The sequence below is a fragment of the Poecile atricapillus genome, chromosome 5 (genome assembly GCF_030490865.1).
Source record: "Poecile atricapillus isolate bPoeAtr1 chromosome 5, bPoeAtr1.hap1, whole genome shotgun sequence".
In the NCBI taxonomy this organism is placed as follows: domain Eukaryota; kingdom Metazoa; phylum Chordata; class Aves; order Passeriformes; family Paridae; genus Poecile; species Poecile atricapillus.
Genome location: NC_081253.1, coordinates 16,191,546 through 16,209,064, shown reverse-complemented (window position 1 = coordinate 16,209,064; position 17,519 = coordinate 16,191,546). Strand labels below are relative to the sequence as shown.

The window sequence follows — 17,519 nt, the reverse complement described above, 5'->3', positions numbered from 1 at the left end:
GCTGGAATTCACATGTGAGATTTACTTAAAGGCTGAAGGGGAGCATGTTACTTTGAAGCAAATGTACAGGGTAGTAATACAATACACAGCCTACAGAGGGAGAGGCTGTGTGTATTAAAACCAGGTACAAATAAATGTTTTAGGTTTACAGCCAATAATAGCTAGACATGGGACCCTGTGCAACAACTTACCTGAGGCACTGTCATTGCGTATAAATCATTTCATGTTTATGGTGTAGGTGCTGATTATAAATTGTCATGAAACTAGTTCATATAAAATAAACAGAGCATTCAAACTTGAATTAACTGTTACAGAAATACTTGGGTGGGGGACTGCATGTCACACTGACAGGGTGCTCAAACATTTATAAGGGGAGTCAGAGAAGGCTTTAGTTGGCCACTGCTTTGGGTTGTTATTCAGGACCACCATTAATAAATGCACTCGTGGGTATTGTTGTCATACTGGACCTGCAGCACTGCATGTTTGTTGTCTTTATAGAAATGTATTAATGAAACAAGTGCAGACTGAAATTCAACAGCTGCCCAGAAAGGAGACTGGCTAGCTGGCAGTAAGCAGAGGCACGTCTATGCAAGGAGATAAAGGCAAGTGATACTGTATAGACTGATCTCCAGGGTCCTGAGGCTCTCAGAGCATCTGAACAAGGTATATAGGGGAGCATAATGATGGGGATAATGCATCACTGCTTGGATTCCACAGCTGTGTATGGATTGAGGGCACTTTTGTCTGCTAATGGGATGATCTGTGTGTGTTGCTGACAGCTCAGCTGCTCCCAGCCCAAATTCACTTCAGTGACACAAGCTCTTAGGTGAGCACCATGGCCAGGCCATGCACTTGTGTGGGGATTGCCAATTGGCAGGTTATTTGAAACAGAAGTGATTTGCTATTATTAGTGACTTTGGAGGTGCTGAAAAGAAGGTATGGAGCTGATCCCACAAGATTGGGCCTTGGGAGACAATTCCTTGCTCTGCTGTCTCAGACCCAGTGGCACTTCTCCCACTGATCAAAGGTGTGACAGCCCCAGAAAGTAAAGCAGAAGCTGGAAACAAACTTTCCTCACTGTAGCAGCAAACTCTTTTCTATTGACCCCAAAATTTGTTTCTGGGAGGAAGGGCTGTTGTATCCTCAGGCCGATGACATCTGCTTTTCATTTACCAGTTCCAAGTGTTAAGTTCTGAGTAAACACCGTATCATGGGCACACAATGCCTGTAAGTGAATACAGCCTGTGCAATCCAATAATTTATTAAACTTTCATCTTGTAAAGCCAGTTACAAATTAAAAAAGACAGAAGAAGGAATTCTGTAATAGAAATGAGCAAAATTACAACAAATAGTAGTGGGAGTTATGTTTCAAGTGGGTTCAAGCTGCCTGCAGCAACCCAAGAGCCAGAACACAGAGCTAGTGCAGAGTTAGGATAATAAAGTAGGGATAATCAAGCCTAGACTGATACATTAGAGATTGAGCCAGTGAACGCAGTGTATACAAAGTGTTGCTTCTCAGGTGGCCTCTGCATTCCTGTTCTCTCCCACCTGTGACCTGGGCATCTCTTTATTCCTTGTGACAACAAGGGGGTGTTTGGAGGATCCATCAGTGATGCTCTTTAAGGCAAAACTCCAGTTGCAGAGATGATGCACAGCAGTGGCCACCCTCTTCGGCTGATGGTGTAGCAAGTGCATGGAGTGTTTGCACATGCTGCAGTGTAGTGGAAATGAGAGAGGAGCAGGGGTTATGTACAGTGTTTCTTCTTGTACTGTCACCCTCAAAACCAGTGCTCTGCAACACACTATTAGTGATATGGCACAATTTGATAATGAATTGGAATGGAACCTTTTGCATACTGACTCCTACTTTTCTGTGCAATTTCTGTTTCATAGCTAACAGGCCTTAGCTGCTGCTACTTCAGAAATGACAGCAAATTTTAATTGTGGAAGAAGGCTCACATTACATACAGCTCTGCAGTTTCAGTAAGAAACTGAATGGGCCTTTGCATTCTGGGATCCAAAGACCAGACAAGGGTCATAGAAAATGGCTCACCACCAGGTTTCTTGTTTGTTAATGCAACTAATTTACGATGGGACTGATATTGAATATTGTTTTTAAACAATTAAATCAACTTTCTGAAGTCAAGAGATTGAAGATGACTGTTGTCTTTCACAAAGAAGAAAAAATTCTGCTTCTTCAAAGTGCAGGTTAAGAAGCGGTTGTTTTGGCAAAATAGCATTGTTTTCAAGTTTCTGCTGAGGACTAAGGACCTAGAGGAGACTGAATGGGGATCTGGGGATTCAGTGATGTGAGCAGTTCTTGTTAAATTTGGGGTGGACGAAAGATTTGGCATTTGCTTACTGTAGTACAGAGAAAGTAAAAATCTTCCCTATAAGTATTTATCTAGGTACCTATTCACTCAGTAGGAAACAGTTCACTTTAAACTAAGTTCAGGACCCCAGTCATCCTAAAATCCTCTCTAAAGAAAAAAGATCTCAATGCAAGCAAGCTGCTCACCATAAATCTCCAACCTCTCTAATACCTGGAGTTTGTGAAGAGCTCTTCTGGAAATGCTACTAAAACATCTCCCCTCCTGGGCTGTTCAGGGGAATGGCAGTCATTATTTTTTATGCAAGAGGCACTGTTTGCAGCGTGCCCAGAATAGCACCTTAGGGCCTGTTTCAGTGGTGTTAGTCCCAGAGGTGTTCTCCTAGACTGAAGTGTTTAGTAGTTTAACTGAAAGTGCCTCTTTTTACAGTTTTGTACCTGTGACCTTTTATTGGAACATGAACAACCACCTTGGGTGTTTTTATTTGTTGCTTTGTTTAATGCTCTCTCATGTAGGGTTTGACCTCTCTGTTGGACCACTTGGCTCCAATTCTACAAAGGCTTTTCTTTTTAAGACCAGATCAGATCGTTAATATATGCTGAAGAAAAAAAACAACAATCCCACAGTGATTTATACTTTAGATTTGTTTGCAAAATAAATAAAAGAAATATTCTTTAAGCAGACCATGCTGTGATCACATGATCCCAGGATCTAAATGTTCAAAATTCTTAAGGAAGCTTAAGTCTGTCTCCCGTCCTGCAGAAATGATCCTTGTAAATTTTTCTGCCAGTATGACAGGTAATAATGAAAGCAGCAGAGAGGACATGGAGGAGGAGGATGCTTCTGACTTTGCTTCTTTAAGGTACATTGTTCATCAAACAAGCAAGGGGAAAAGAAGTTTTGGGTCATTAGTATTAAACAACAGTTGTAACTGTTTAATGTCTTTGGGCAGAGGTGCAAATCCTATGGTACTGTAGTTGTCACTTCAGGTTTTAAATACAGTAGTCAGTTGAATTCTTAAAAAACATCTTTGCTACACTTGTGCTGGCAAGTTGCAAATACCCATGACTAAACTAGTGCCAGTTCATCCGTATCACCTAGTCCAGATACTCGCATGACTGTCCACACTGGTGGCTGATTTGACACTGCAGCGTTTCTTCACGATCATGTTGATGTATGCTTTCATGATCTTTATTATCTCGCCCACCTGGGGAGAGAACACAGCAACACAGCATTAGCACTTAGAAAACCTCAGTGCACTGAGGCATACAGGACATTTTCCTGAAAGAGATTCCCCTTCTCTAAAGTCTTGAAACAATACATTTTGCATGTTAATACTAAATGTGAACATGACAAGAAAAGGAAGGCTTGACAAGTTTGTGTTATGCTGTAGCAACACTTTAAAATATTTTTAGCTCAAAGAAAAGCAACTTCCATTCTACTAATTTTTTTTTTTAATGTTTGTCAAACTTATCCCATTCATCTATTGGAAAGGAATAAAAAAAACCCAGGCAAACTGAAGAGCACCCCAAACTGGAAACTCTTGATGCACTGGAACATCAATCACCCTCCTTCACTTTCTAACCAGCCTATTTTTTTTGTTAATCCCTGTACTGAAGAAGAGGTACTATGCCCTTTAGGCTTCAGCTCCCCTCATCTTTTCCCTTGGCTGAGTAGTCATTAGTCAAGAGTTCTTCCACAGAAACCTGTCTATTCCTTGAAGCTTGACTGAAGTGGCTGTGTGCTTTCACGTACCTGGGAGGTTTCAAAGAACATTTCTCTCTCATCCACTGTAATTTTGAAGGTGTTGGGCTGTGGTGCTCCAAAAAAAACAATGTGTTCATACTGGAAAGTTTCTAATGGCTTAGGATCCCCTCGTTTATAGACAGACACATTCTCTGTGCTGACGCCAAGCCAGAGATCATTGGGGAATCCACCCTCCTTGCACTGCAGAAAGAGAAACATGACCTTTTGTATAAACGCAGTGGAGGATCAAATAATTTTCCATTCAATAAAAAGCCCTTTGTTTCTAGCTCTTATAGGACATTTCAGCTCAATACACCAGCCAGGGTACTTGCAGAATTTTATGTTGAAGGCACTTCTGCTGCGAAGATTCAGAAGTGACAGAGCTGTGAGACAAATACTAGTTGAGTAATAAATAACTGTAATAGGGAACAGCTCTCATCAGATTTTAAAGTGATGTAGGAAGTCAGTATTTCACTTCTTATTTTACAGATAATACAGCAACTTCCCATGGTGGTCCACCTTGGCAGCAGCAAAACTGACAGAACTGAACTGTGGTCTCCTACTCCAGCAGCCTGAGCACAGTGCTGCACATGCCCCCATTTGTGCAGTTTCTCTTGTACTGCTGCAGAACAGGATTGCACTTTTTGCAGGTGAGAACACCAGAGTTTTGTTTTACTTTGACCTCCACTAGCCACCACTTTCTTAAAACCCTCTCTCCTCCCCCACTCCACCATTATTCTAACAAAGTGGGAATCCATTGTCTCCTTCATTTACCAGGATGCCTTGCCTTGCCTGCTCTGTGTATTAACTCTTGGGTATTGTGGTACTGTAGGCCTTCCCTGAGACAACTAAGGCAAAATGTATCCAGTTCCCAAAATTCCCTTCTGTTACACACAGCTCTGTTCTCCAGACTGGTATCTCTTCCCAGCTGTGGTTTTAGGAATTTATCACTCACCTCAACATCAAAGAGGGTTGACCCATAACCTGGCCACTCTTTTACAATGGACATGTATTTCATCATGGCCTGATGCTGAGAGAGCCCCTGCAGCTTGGTCCATTTCTGTGCTATGCTTGCCCGAGCAGCTGAAAGCTCTTCTTTAACCCACATCTCCATCATTTGCTCCTCTTCTACCTTCTGCTTCTTTACAGACCCTGTCTTGAAGCTACGCTTCAATGTCCCTTCAAGGAAGCTGGTCCGTCTCCTCTCCAGAGTGTGACTGGTACTGCTGCTGCTCTTTGTTGAGTGCAGTATTTTGGATTTCAGCCTGTTAACTGGGTAGATTCCATCAAGGGTCCAGCTTATTTTGGAATAATCTCCATGAAGATACTGCAGCCGCAGAGCTGCCAGACGCTGCAGAGTGTCCTCTGGCCCAGGAAAATGACCAGCTATGAGGCTTTCGTGAGCCTGCAAACAAAAAGTCCCCCAAACTCATTAGAAAGTAAAAGCACACTTTATTCACATCTGGGTCTATGTACAGATTCCTGTCACATCTGTGGATTCCAGCAGGATAGATATAATTCAGGAGGTCAGAGCAGACATTGTAATAAATATGTCAAAGTCTGCAAGTGGTTGATATGGGGGGAACACCCCTTTCTGCAAGTCTGAACAAGACAGAGATTTTGAGGGGCTCCTATCCTGTACAGAAAGTCCTACAATGAGGGCCTTCTAGGTCTAGAAGAGATGTGAGAGAACAGAATTCAAGCAATTTGGTTTTGTGTTGTACAAGCTACAGATCCTGTGTGAAGATTATATTCAAAACTCCAATTCTCAACCTCAGTTTCTTTACACAAAAACACCTCCCACCTCTTCCTACTTCACCTGATGTTTCTACCAATCTTCTTGCTTCCCTTTGCCTGTTTTTCTGTTAAATCTATTAATGGGGCTTTCTGCACATCCATCTAATGTCTGGGTAACACCTACTCTCCTACTGTTACTTCTCTTTGCCAGTTAAACCTGTGCAGACTGAAAACCTTGTCAACAGGGAGTTTGGTACAACTGAGGCTCCATGGAGCACCATGTGCTCCTGACTCTTCTAGACATTCCCTAGCTAACAACACGTGATGTTCATTTCAAGAAAGGAACCGTTGTCTGAGTCATGTACACGCCATTCATTTGACTTCCAGTGAGTTTCAGTCTTCATGACTCTGCCATTAACACAGATTCAGTAATTTTCTACAGCTATGATTTTCTGAGGCAAGGTCAGTGTTTGTTAGAAGCAATACAGATGGGAGGAATCACACAGCTGGGTGCTCCAGTCAGTTTAGTTTCACATCCCAGTCGCGAGGCTCTTTCATACCAGATCTTACCAGCATCATTGTGCTATGGAGTACAGTGACTTAAAAAAATAACAGACTACTCAGCAGGTAAATACTGTCAACTACATTCTCCTTTCCTTTGTCTGCAGCACTCTTCTAGTGCTTCTCTGTTAGCCAAAAGAAATCGCCCAAAAGACGTTTCATAGCTCACTCTGGTAACACTCCAAGGATGTGCTGTTCTTTCAAGCTGATGTGCAGGTAGGTGGATTTTCCAGTTTTCTTTACATTTATGTTCTGTAAACAGCTACGTTTAATGATTCTCTTCAATCATTATCCAAATTTCTCTGCCTTCTAAAATTGAAGACCAAGTTTAAAAAAATTAATTGTCATTAGTATTTAATTTTTTTTAAGCCTTTACTAATTTTTCTTGTTTTTTCTATAATACTCATCTTCCCTAGAGAACGTCACAGTCTATCTGCTTAGTAGATTCTGGGCAAAAATCCAACACACTAAATTCTTCTGCTACAACCAGCATTCCTACCTTTAATGAAAGGTAAAGCAGTTTTCTGTATCTTTTTGTGTGCTTTTGCCACCCAGGAAACCAAATTATTCTCCCAGAGTTAGCTTACCTGTTCAAACATGAAGGCAAATTCCACACCATCTTTGGGAACATTCTCAATATCTAAGAAGCAATAAAGCTTAAAATACAGTTGCCACTGTCCTTCCTCCTCTTCTTCTTCAGAGCCAGCAAGTCTGTAAAATATAAAGGAGAATGAGAAGGGAAAAAACAGTAAGGAGAAGTATCATGGTACTGGAATGTCCCCAGTGCAAATCACAATCTGGAGGTAACCCTGGATGCTGAAATCCAGTGTTACATCCAACTAGAAATTAAAGGTTTCATGAAACTTTCTTTTACCTCTCAAACTTGGCCAAGATATCAGCCACTATCACCCGACTCTCCACAGCACGGTCAACCTGTTGATTATGTTCAAAGAGTGCAAACATATTCCGGCTGTCCTCCATTGCCAACCCGCGGATCAGCTTTTCAACCACCTGCAAAATCAGACACATCACACAGTAGGCACCACTCCCCCTTTCACAATGAAGAATCAGTACCTCTTCAGGACACCTATCACTTCACACATCTCTATCTCATTTCTCCCTTAATTACTGTGTTTTCAGATTAAAGAATTCTAATCCTAAAAGATCATTCCCTGCAATGAAGTCATTACTTATATCGATCATCCTTGCTTTTCTTCTCTGCATCTTTTCAACCTTCATTACCCTTTTGAGGATGGGGGAATTAGAATTCTGCACAAGATATAAGCACATAATGGATTCAGATGTCATGATGACATTCTCAGTTCCTCTAGTAACAATTCCACTTTTTGCTCTGTTTAGCACTAATGTTTTCACAGACATGACTACTGCAACCTGGAATCCTTCTTCTGACCTGCTAATGATTAAGTTACTGGTAGAATATCTCTCTCAGAAAGATTCCATTATGAATTGGAATCTCTCTTGTCCAGAAAATTGTGTTTATCAAGTTTCAGACAAAGGGCAGAACACCAGAAGTGTTTAGATTTTGCAACACAATTTTCAAGTGATACTCCACAACCTGGGCATTGGCATTGTAGAATAGGCAGAACTTTGCCCAAAGGTATAGCAAAAGAACTGTAATTAAAAAAAAAATAAATTTGGAAATAAAGGGGATAAAGGTGTCCCTTCAAAAGAACCACTCTCCAGACACAGATGTGCTCACATCTGGTTAATCCTACTAAAGCATTACCTCCCCGGCGCTGGTGTGGGAGTTGATGGTTATTTTGCAGGAGCCACCACCATGGCAATACACTGTTGTGGTCATTTCCTCACGGGTGAGAAGAGCCTGTATTTCCTCCTGGGAGGGCACAAACTCCCTTGTCTTTGTTCTCTTCAGGGAATCACTGATGAACTGCGCATACCTGTCTATTTCTGAGTCTGGAAAGAGATCCTTTACCCTAATTGTAAAGAGACCAAACAAAAAAAAACACAAAAAAACCTAAAACATTACACAGTGAACAACACATTACCCTAAAAATTAAGACTACTGCAAGAGAAGAGTTCGGTAGAGATGCTGATGTCAAATTCAACCACACGAAAACCAAGCTCATTTCCTAAATCATACAATCTGCTTTTACTGGTAATTTGAAAGTCACTGCCGTGGTATTTCTCAGCAATATGAAATAAGCAGTTCAAAGTTTCAGGGGTTTAGTGACAGCTGAAGACAGCAGGATTGACAGTATCCATTTACAAAACTGAGAATAAAAAGTGTGAAATCAAATGTAAACTTTTTTCATTTATTCTTAATGTGTTTGGTTTTGTGGTTTTTTTTGTTGGTTTTTTTTTTTTTTTAATTTGCTGGCTGTATTTGAGCCAATTTTACAGTATGTTTGAGAATTAAGAAGATAGAAAGCAGATGCCTGTACACTGTTTTCTTCCCTCCAAGACCAGCAGTTTAAGTATAACATTATTTCCAACTTCAGTGATAAAACAATTAAATGGCTACATGGAGTATCTGTATCTCTTAGACCCAGGCCACGGATGTAGCTATGTCTGTACTGACACAAATCTCATCTCACTCTTTCCTAGCTTGGAAGGAATCAAATAGATTTTATTGATCTTTCTCATCATTAAGAATGAACCAAGGTTACACAGCTGCAGATCAGGCCCAGTGAAGACTGCTACGTAAAGCTGCATCAGATGCTGAGGATGACTTGGGAAGAAATGTAAATTATTTAGTTCATGAAAATGGGAGGTTAAAACAGATTAAAAATATCAACTGCAAGCATTATGTGCTTAGTTGCACATAATCTTGAAAAATTATAAATTTGATTTACAATCTCTCTCCTAGTTATAGAATGCTTTTTGCTGTGCCAGCTGCAAGGTAGTACACACTTCCATGAGTATGAAAGTACAGTCCTCACCTTTCCTGCAGGTTGATAATGTTTTATATGTACATTAAGAAGCAGCAGATCATCAGCACTGCAACACAGTCTCACAGTATTTTGTTTGGGTAACTTACATTCATTCCACATCCTTTTGACACAACAGATACACAACAGAATACACAGAACAGCTGGTGCTAAGAATTGGGCAAAGGCAGGAGGCTGGAACAGCACAAGAAGATGTTTGCACAGCAAGAGGACAAGACAGGTAATTAGAACAGGCAGTGGAAGATTGCAGAGTAAAAGGAAACAAGCTGCAAATGAAAGAGGCATTTACCTTCGGAGGTGGAACTTGAGGTAGCGCAGGATCCCTCTGCTGGGCAGGAAAGTGCAGCTCATACAGGTCATCAGCTGCCAGTGGTGCAGGTTCCCAGTACTGTTGGGATGTGGCATGTGGTTGGTTTGCTTGATGAGCTGACAGTACACTTCATCACGGAGGGGCTTTAAATCATGGCAGGTCTGCAGGATGCCTTGGATAATGGGTATGGGGTCAGACACTGTCTCGATTTCCTGAAGGGAGTTAAAGATCTTCACTGCTTCATCCTGTAAGCTGCTGTAACCCTTCTCTTGCTGCACTGGGGAACAATCACAAAGGTGAAAGAGGTGAGCATCTCCCTCATTTTCTACTGGCCCACCAGCACTACAATCAACTGTGCTCATCTGTCAGGGAAGAACAGCAACCTGAGCATTAGTGCATATCCTAAACTCAAATTTATACTGTAAGTTCAAGAATGCTTCCTCTCTAAATGTTCAAATGCAGTTTTAATTCATATTTGCAAACATCTGATTTGTCACCACTCCCAACACATTTTAGGATACACTGTGCAGAAAAGCAGAGTAGTATTTCTAAGGGAAATGAGCACTGTAATCTAGTTCAGGCTTTAGTGTCTGCAAACGAGGTACTGGAATGTGGCCACTGAAGCTGGCTTGCGTAATTCCAATATTCTGTGTTGTGCCTGTATTAGCTTTGACCCCAGGCTAACATAGAACTTAAGCAAATTGCTGTACCACAAATGCAACTTATACCTATTGTTTAAGATTTAAAATGCTTAGACCAAAACTTGTGTTTTTTGAGCACCTAAATGTCTGCTTTTTGAACTGCTCAGACACGTGTGATACCATTCACATGCAGGCTTGCATTCTCGTTTGCACATCTCTAGGGCTTTAGGTCCTTCTGAATCTCCTGTACAGCCTCTGCTTCCTCAGTAGCCATGTATTAACTGTATAAAGACAACTCTAAAAAGTAAGTTCCATACTGTAAGTGCTTGCTCTGTATTTTTTCTGTATTTCAGAACTTTATTTTTTCTGTGCTCATAATCTGCCATGTAATTGGCTCCTTGTACTGTGACAGACCTAGTATCCTTTCACTTTCTCCATGACAGTCTTCTGGCCCTAAAAGCTTCATTTTGAGGCTGAAGAATCCTGTTCTCTATTTAGTCACTTAGTTGTAGGCAAGTTCTTTTGTGCCTTTCATCATCTTTGGGTAGGTTTTTACATCTCCTGTATCTTCGATGAGATGTGGAAGGCAAAACTGTATCCTGTACTCAAGATGCAGGTGTATGATATATATACATCTGCACAGTATTTTTTCTTTTCTAAGCTCTCAAAACCTTACATTAGCTGGTTTTTTTTCTGTACTCACCAGAAAAAATGACATTTTCATAAAGCTGTGTAAATTGATGTTCACTTTCCTAAGCACAGCTAGATCACTACCTGTGTGGCAGACTGTTTTTCCTATATACAATGTTTTGATTTAAATCAATTTCTTAAAAGCTTCTGTGGCTCAGTCACTCCGCATGAGACATTCTTCTATAGTTCTTCACCAGCTTCCAGCTTTAATATGTCAAACAGTCTGTAATCATCAGCAAATCACTTTGGTCTTCTGGTGGCCCATCACTCTAGCTCTTTCATGCTCCTGACACATTCGAAGAAAGTAGTAATTTATTCTGGGTTTACAGTAGCTTCTGTAGAAATACTACCCCACTGCCAGCTGCATGATGTAATCCTGCTGTAGTATTTTCTACTGGAGCCACTCACAACCCAACTGTGGCTAAAGAATGACAGGCTGCATGTCCACTGGATGGGTGATAAAAGTATCTGCCCGATTTACTTTAAGATTCAGTGTTCCCATGGTAAGAGGCAGTGGACATGGAACACACTCCAGAGAATAAAGGGAGAGAGAAAGGGACTGCTCCCTCCCTGAACCCTGAGGGCTACACTGCCCCAAAGAGACTTCACCTACACACAGAGAGCTTACAGGTCCATTCTTTGGTGTACAGGCTCCTCACTGACCCTCAAAATGTGAGTGGATTCTGTCACTTGGGTAAAATACTTACAGTTGACACTGACATCTCCATAGGGAAGTGGGAGCAGTGGGGAATGCAAGGGGTGCTGGGTGTATCGCAAGATTGGGTTCCTCCTATATGTCTGTTCCACTACTTCAAAGTTTGTGCTGTTTTCCTGGAAAACCAAGAAAAGAATGATTATCGTCAAATGGGCACAGTCCTTTGCAGGATGCCCTTACCCATTTAGGTTCAAGCTCAACCACCTTTGTCTGTATTTCTGGAGGTGCCTATGGAGACTAAATGATCAAAGCATAGTCCATATCTAAAAATTACCCTTTACGTTATTTCTGGAAATTAAACACAAGAACTGCCATGGTGCATCATCCCACAGGTCACCAAGGCACAGAATCTCACCTCCAAGTGTGGTTTGTGTAATATATATGGCATAATCCCTCTCTCTCCTATGTCCTTCAAGCTTTCAACAGAACATGGTTAATGGACTTTCTGACCACAGATCAACCACTTTCAGTGTGTAATAATGAGCCTGTTCTCAACTTGTCCAGTTGTACTGTATGTGTTAACAGAATAAACAACTAAAATGCTCCATAGAGCTTAAAATCTGGGCCTGTCACTACCATACACACAGGATCACGTTCTTCTGCATTTTGTCCTAGACTCCTTCCCTAACAATACATAATGTTCTATCTGTCTTTGAAGCCTGAGCTGAAGTTGTCCAAGATTCTCTACAATCAACTATCTGATTGCATCAAGTTTAGAGTTCATCACAAACACATTTATTCTGAAATTTTCTTTGGTATGTCTTCTTAAATGATTCTAGGTTTATTTGCTGAAGTTTCTGGCAAGTTTCTTCTCAAAAATTACTCCTGCGGTACAATTTCTGCTATTTTGAAGGATATTGTCTTTCCACCCTTTACTCTGATATTTAACCACACAAGCCTAAGGTATGAACAGAACTTCATGGTACATCAAAGTCAGATGGCTGGTAGGAATGGATTTTTTTTGTATTTGCGTCTGGAGGATGCTTAAGAGTGGAAAGGATGGAGCAGAGACATGCAAATACTTGATGGTGTAATCCTTCATGCATTTTTTAATTGCACAGAATAGTAGTGTAGACTTTAAGCAGGTCAGTTCACAAAATAAAATTCATGCAATATTTCAGGTTTTTTTATTGCACAGTTGTGTATGTTTCTTTTTTTACTCTTTTTGATTTTCCCCTAAAGACAGCAACCCCATTTTTTGCCACATTCTCAGCAATGACTGGGTTAGGCCAGTGGTGGTCTGGCTGCTCCCAACTCTGGTGGGAATTAGCAGGATGCCACCTACCCTGATGTCACGGATGAGTTGCTGTGTCGGTGTTTCTATGGGAACTTTGGTGTCAATGACACCCTGAATGGCAGAGGCCCAGCGCATGGCTTCGTTCAGCAGCTTCGTGTACAGTCTGTAGGAGTGCTTCCGCCCGTGGACTATGATGTTCCAGTAGCCTGTGGAGAAACAAAGGTGGAAACAAAGCTGGAAGGTGAAACTGGCCTTTGTATAATGCAGTTGACTGGAGGTTAGCAAATGTGACATCCAACTACAGAAAGGGCCAGAAGGAGCCTCTGGGGAGCCACAGGTCCATCAGTCCAGCCTCGATACTGGGGAAGGTTACGGAGCAAATCATCTTGGGTGTCAAAGGAGAGCAATGGAGCTGGGGAAGGGTCAGGAGCACAAGTCCTGTGAGGCATGGCTGAGGGAGCTGGGGGTGTTTAGCTCAGAGAAAATAAGCCTCATAGGGGACCTTATTATCTACAGCTACCTGAAAGGAGGATGTAACCAGGTGGGGGTCTGTCCCTTCTGCCAAGTAACAAGTGATAGGACAAGAGGAAAGGGCTGTCAAAAGACTGTCTGGGAAAGTGGTTGTATCACCATCCCTGGAGGCGTTTTAAAAATGTGCAGATCTGGCACTTTAGGGACATGGCTTAGTGGTGGACTAGATTCTCACTTTGCTTCTGGGTCTTGAAAACTCTTGCTGCTTTCATAGCAACATACACTGTGTCTGGTTAAAATCCACTAGGTAGACATTAACATCCCCATTCCCAAAACAGATTTATCAACAGGAAGGTTCCAGTCCAGAGTTTGGTACAAAGAAGCTTTCCAAGATGCAAGTATTTTGCAGTGTAACCTGACTTACTTGCCTGCCAACTGGGCAGCTCACTTTCACAAGACAGCATTTGGACTACACTGTCCTGTTAATCACTTGGAAAATGACCACTCTACACACAGCACCCAGTTAGATTGCCAAGTCTACTCTCAAAACTCTTAAAAATACGTGTTTGACAACCTGAGAGAACATGTCAAGGTGATCGTAATTCTATCTGCTAAAGGCACCCCTAGACATCTGTTGATACTAAAAATGTGGACACTTTCTTGTGAATAAGCAGAATAAATTTCCTCTCATCTCTCTTTACTAAATACTTCCAGCTTCCAGCCCTTCTAAACGGTATCCCAAACTCTAGTATTCAAATGTCCAGTTTTTCACGTCTTTTTCTAAGGTTCACAGTCTTCACCCTTTATCCCATAACCTGGGTTCCCTTCCAAACTCCTAAGGCAAGCAATGGAGGATCATGCCAGATCCTGCCTTCCCAGAACTGTTATGTTGCACAAAAAGCAAACACAGGCCTTTGTCATCTTCTGTTTCTATCAAGCTAAATGATGCCTTAAGACATGCACTGTACATCCCTTACAGTGTATGGGATGGCTGCTGTTTAAGAGGTTAACACTGACCCCAGAGACAAATGTAGGTCATGCCACAAAGGGACAGCTCTGGAGATGTACAAATAATTAATGTCAACTACAGGAACTCACACCTGTTACCCTGCTTGGGGAACACTGAGATAAGCAGTGACTCTACTCAGTGAGAAACATCAGCACTGCGTATCTCCGTCAGGTGTGAGGCACTTATAGTCACTTGCACACTTTGCAAAGAGTACACTTTCCACGGGCAGAGCTGTTTGCAGCCAGACACAAAGCCTCAAGACAGCCTTCTCAATATGACACACCACACCAGTCCTGCACAGTTCCCTCTTCAGGAGCTGCACAGCCAGAGTCTGCTCTTTGCCACTTTCTCCCTCTCACCTGTGTCTTTGAAGACCCTCTCGTCGGGCTGCACTACGGAGCAGAGGCTGTTGAGCACGAGCGTGCCGAGTTTGGCGGCCGTACGCTCAGATGACTTGTAGTAGTCAAGAGCAGTGTTTGTCAGAACAAACCAGCGCTTCTTCATCTTCAGAGAGGACATCTTGTTGCTGCTCTGAACCTCCTTATGAAGCCAGCCTGGCACAGAAACACAAACATGTCATTTTGTGCACCTCTTGTTCCCATGATCAGGGCAAATAATTTCACTGTCATTTTAGATCTGTCGCAAAATAAAGGGAAAAAAAAAAAAAAAGATTGAGAAAATTCAATACTTCAACAGAAAAAAATTACAGCCTGCATTGCTAAAGCTGTCAAAAAGATAATTTTCTACTCAGAGGTGTAAAAAGCAATGCCAACCCACAAGACAAAATGTTCAAAAAATGTGAGACTGAACCCAGAGGCTCCATATAAAGAAAAGATAGAGACAGACCTTCCTGAATATATGGCTTTGTGGCTACTCTGCTGTCACACAGACACCTTATTATGAAGAGCAGAGCATACTCTGCAAAGGATGATTCCTTTTTCTCTTTGACTAATGAACAATACCAGATAAAAGGAGCTGCTGCCTTGCAATTATGTATTTTGAAGTTAAGGCACTCAAACTGTTGTCTTATAGTCTCTTTTGTATCATTCAATCTCCTTGAAATTTTTAAGACTAGAGTTGAATGCTTCTGCCACATTTTGGGAACCCTTTTCTCCCTGTCCTTCTGCCTTGCCATGACCACCCCAGGACACTTATTCCTTGACAGACATTTCTGGAAGATGCAAGGCAATTTGCTCATGCACTTGCTTTCCACAGACTGGATCAGGAGTGTCTTCATACATTTAAGACCATGTGATGAGCTCAAAGTATAGAGGAAATTAAAAAATATTTAAGACAAATGGGTGAATATTTTGCAATATATATGTGATCCCTACTCAGGCTCTGCCATCTTCAACTAAGCTCTGACTGAAGATGTAATTTAAGTATTTTGCTCAACCTCAGAGAATTTTTCTCACCTCACTATGTCTACCACAATCAGGTTAGTTAGTTTAGCTTAGGACAGCAGCAATCCCACAAAGATCTCTCTCCCTCTCTCTCTACATGACAGGTGTCAGAAGGAACTGAGCTGCCAACAAAAGCCACAGTGTCATGTTTTAGTCCATCTAAGCCAGCTGCTCCTCATCAGCAGCCATGCTCCTTCCTATTCCCTGGTGACATTTGCTGGACATGTTTAACAGGCTAGAGCTATCATCAGAAGATAAAACATAGGAAACACTATTTTTTTTCCACCTGGCAGGAATCGGGTAAGAACCAGGGCTAGCACACGTGGCATGGCAAGCAGCAGGCAGGAAGGTGGGGGGGGCAGAGAATGACAGTTTTTGGGGAGCAGCTAAACCCTAGACTGAGTTAGCAACAATCAAGTCTCCCTGTCAGATTATAAGGAGAAGATGAGTTTCACATGTAATTGCATGCATTTCCTTTCACCTCTCACAAGGAATTCCTGGCCATCGACCTTGGATTCGCCTTTGGGTTTCTGCAGCAGGGAGATCCAGTGATGCATTTCCTCAGGAGTGTCACTGTTGCAGTGAATCACACGATTGGCAGTGATGATCACAAAAGAATTCGGTCTGCCAGAAAACAAAAGCATTAAAATTAGTCATAACCATGCAAGAAACTCACAGCACACTCAAAGTTGTGTGTTTTTACCTTCCCGTAAACAGAGAGACTTTCTGAATACAAACTACAGCGGAGTGCAGAAATACTTAAGACCATCTCTTGTTCAGTTCCTCTGTCAACTGATGAATGCAGAGACCAGCTAAATGAAATTAAGTATCTTTCAAGAGATACTTCCAAAGACTAGAAAACATTCATTAGCTAATAAGCAGCTGCAAGATGTCCTTGGTTTATTAGCAAAGGACTTTGACAGATTGGAATCAGCCAGGGCTTGTATCATTGGGCTGAGCTGCTACAGCCCTTTCCCTTGTACTTATTAAAACCAGTGATGCATTAGCAAACACAGGTCTCAGTAGGATGAGCTAAAACATGTTCGAGATTGGTTTTAGAAAGGATGAGCTGATCCTGACAAAACAGAGGAAAAACTGTTGTGTTGCTCCTGGATGACTCAGTTCTTCTCGTGCAACTGTATCTTACCAAAAGAATATTCACAATTCTGTACAGAATTGATGCTTTATATGAAAATAGAAAAATAGAAGTATGACCAGTTCCAATAGGATAGACTCAGAAAAGTTTGAAAGCAAAACCAGATTTCTATGAGAAAACAGATTTCTATGAGAAATTGAAAAGTAGAGTGCAAGTATGAAGCAAAAAGTGCAATCAAGATCAGTTAGAAAAATGCATAAACCTATGGAAGATAAAAATAAGCTGCATAAAAATGTTGGTTGAGAATAAGCATTCTCCCCAGAATTTGTTTAACATTGCTTCAAACACTGATATTCCAGAAAAGCATACCTCAGCACATACATAAACAAATTTTAACTATTCAGCTTACTATTTGTTCCTAGTTTTCACTGGTTCACAGATCAATTATGAGGAGTACAGGCTAGGAACAGCCTGAAATGTTTACATCAATTAAATCTTAATTCACTTCTGAAATGCATTTTGTAAACAACTAAAAACAAAGTCTTAGCAACCTGTGGCAGAGCCCAGAGCACTGTCCCCAGACCACAGAGATAAATAACTTAATAGCTGACATTTTACTTCAGCACTGTGGTGACTATCTTTG

The 17,519-nt window shown here is 41.5% G+C and overlaps 1 protein-coding gene across 1 annotated transcript in view; it reads right to left on the bottom strand.

Annotated features, from left to right (window-relative positions):
• Positions 1 to 1,245: 1,245 nt before the first annotated feature.
• The window catches only part of LOC131579618 (unconventional myosin-X-like), an 89,664-nt gene continuing 73,390 nt past the window's right edge, over positions 1,246 to 17,519 (bottom strand). The window contains exons 31-41 of the mRNA XM_058839828.1: positions 16,262 to 16,404; positions 14,737 to 14,931; positions 12,946 to 13,103; positions 11,653 to 11,776; positions 9,594 to 9,891; positions 8,122 to 8,329; positions 7,249 to 7,385; positions 6,962 to 7,085; positions 5,032 to 5,481; positions 4,086 to 4,277; positions 1,246 to 3,537 (exon numbers count right to left, since the gene is read on the bottom strand). Coding sequence (XP_058695811.1) covers positions 3,424 to 3,537; positions 4,086 to 4,277; positions 5,032 to 5,481; positions 6,962 to 7,085; positions 7,249 to 7,385; positions 8,122 to 8,329; positions 9,594 to 9,891; positions 11,653 to 11,776; positions 12,946 to 13,103; positions 14,737 to 14,931; positions 16,262 to 16,404 — 2,143 coding nt within the window. The 3' untranslated portion in view covers positions 1,246 to 3,423. The remainder of the gene's footprint in view (positions 3,538 to 4,085; positions 4,278 to 5,031; positions 5,482 to 6,961; positions 7,086 to 7,248; positions 7,386 to 8,121; positions 8,330 to 9,593; positions 9,892 to 11,652; positions 11,777 to 12,945; positions 13,104 to 14,736; positions 14,932 to 16,261; positions 16,405 to 17,519) is intronic.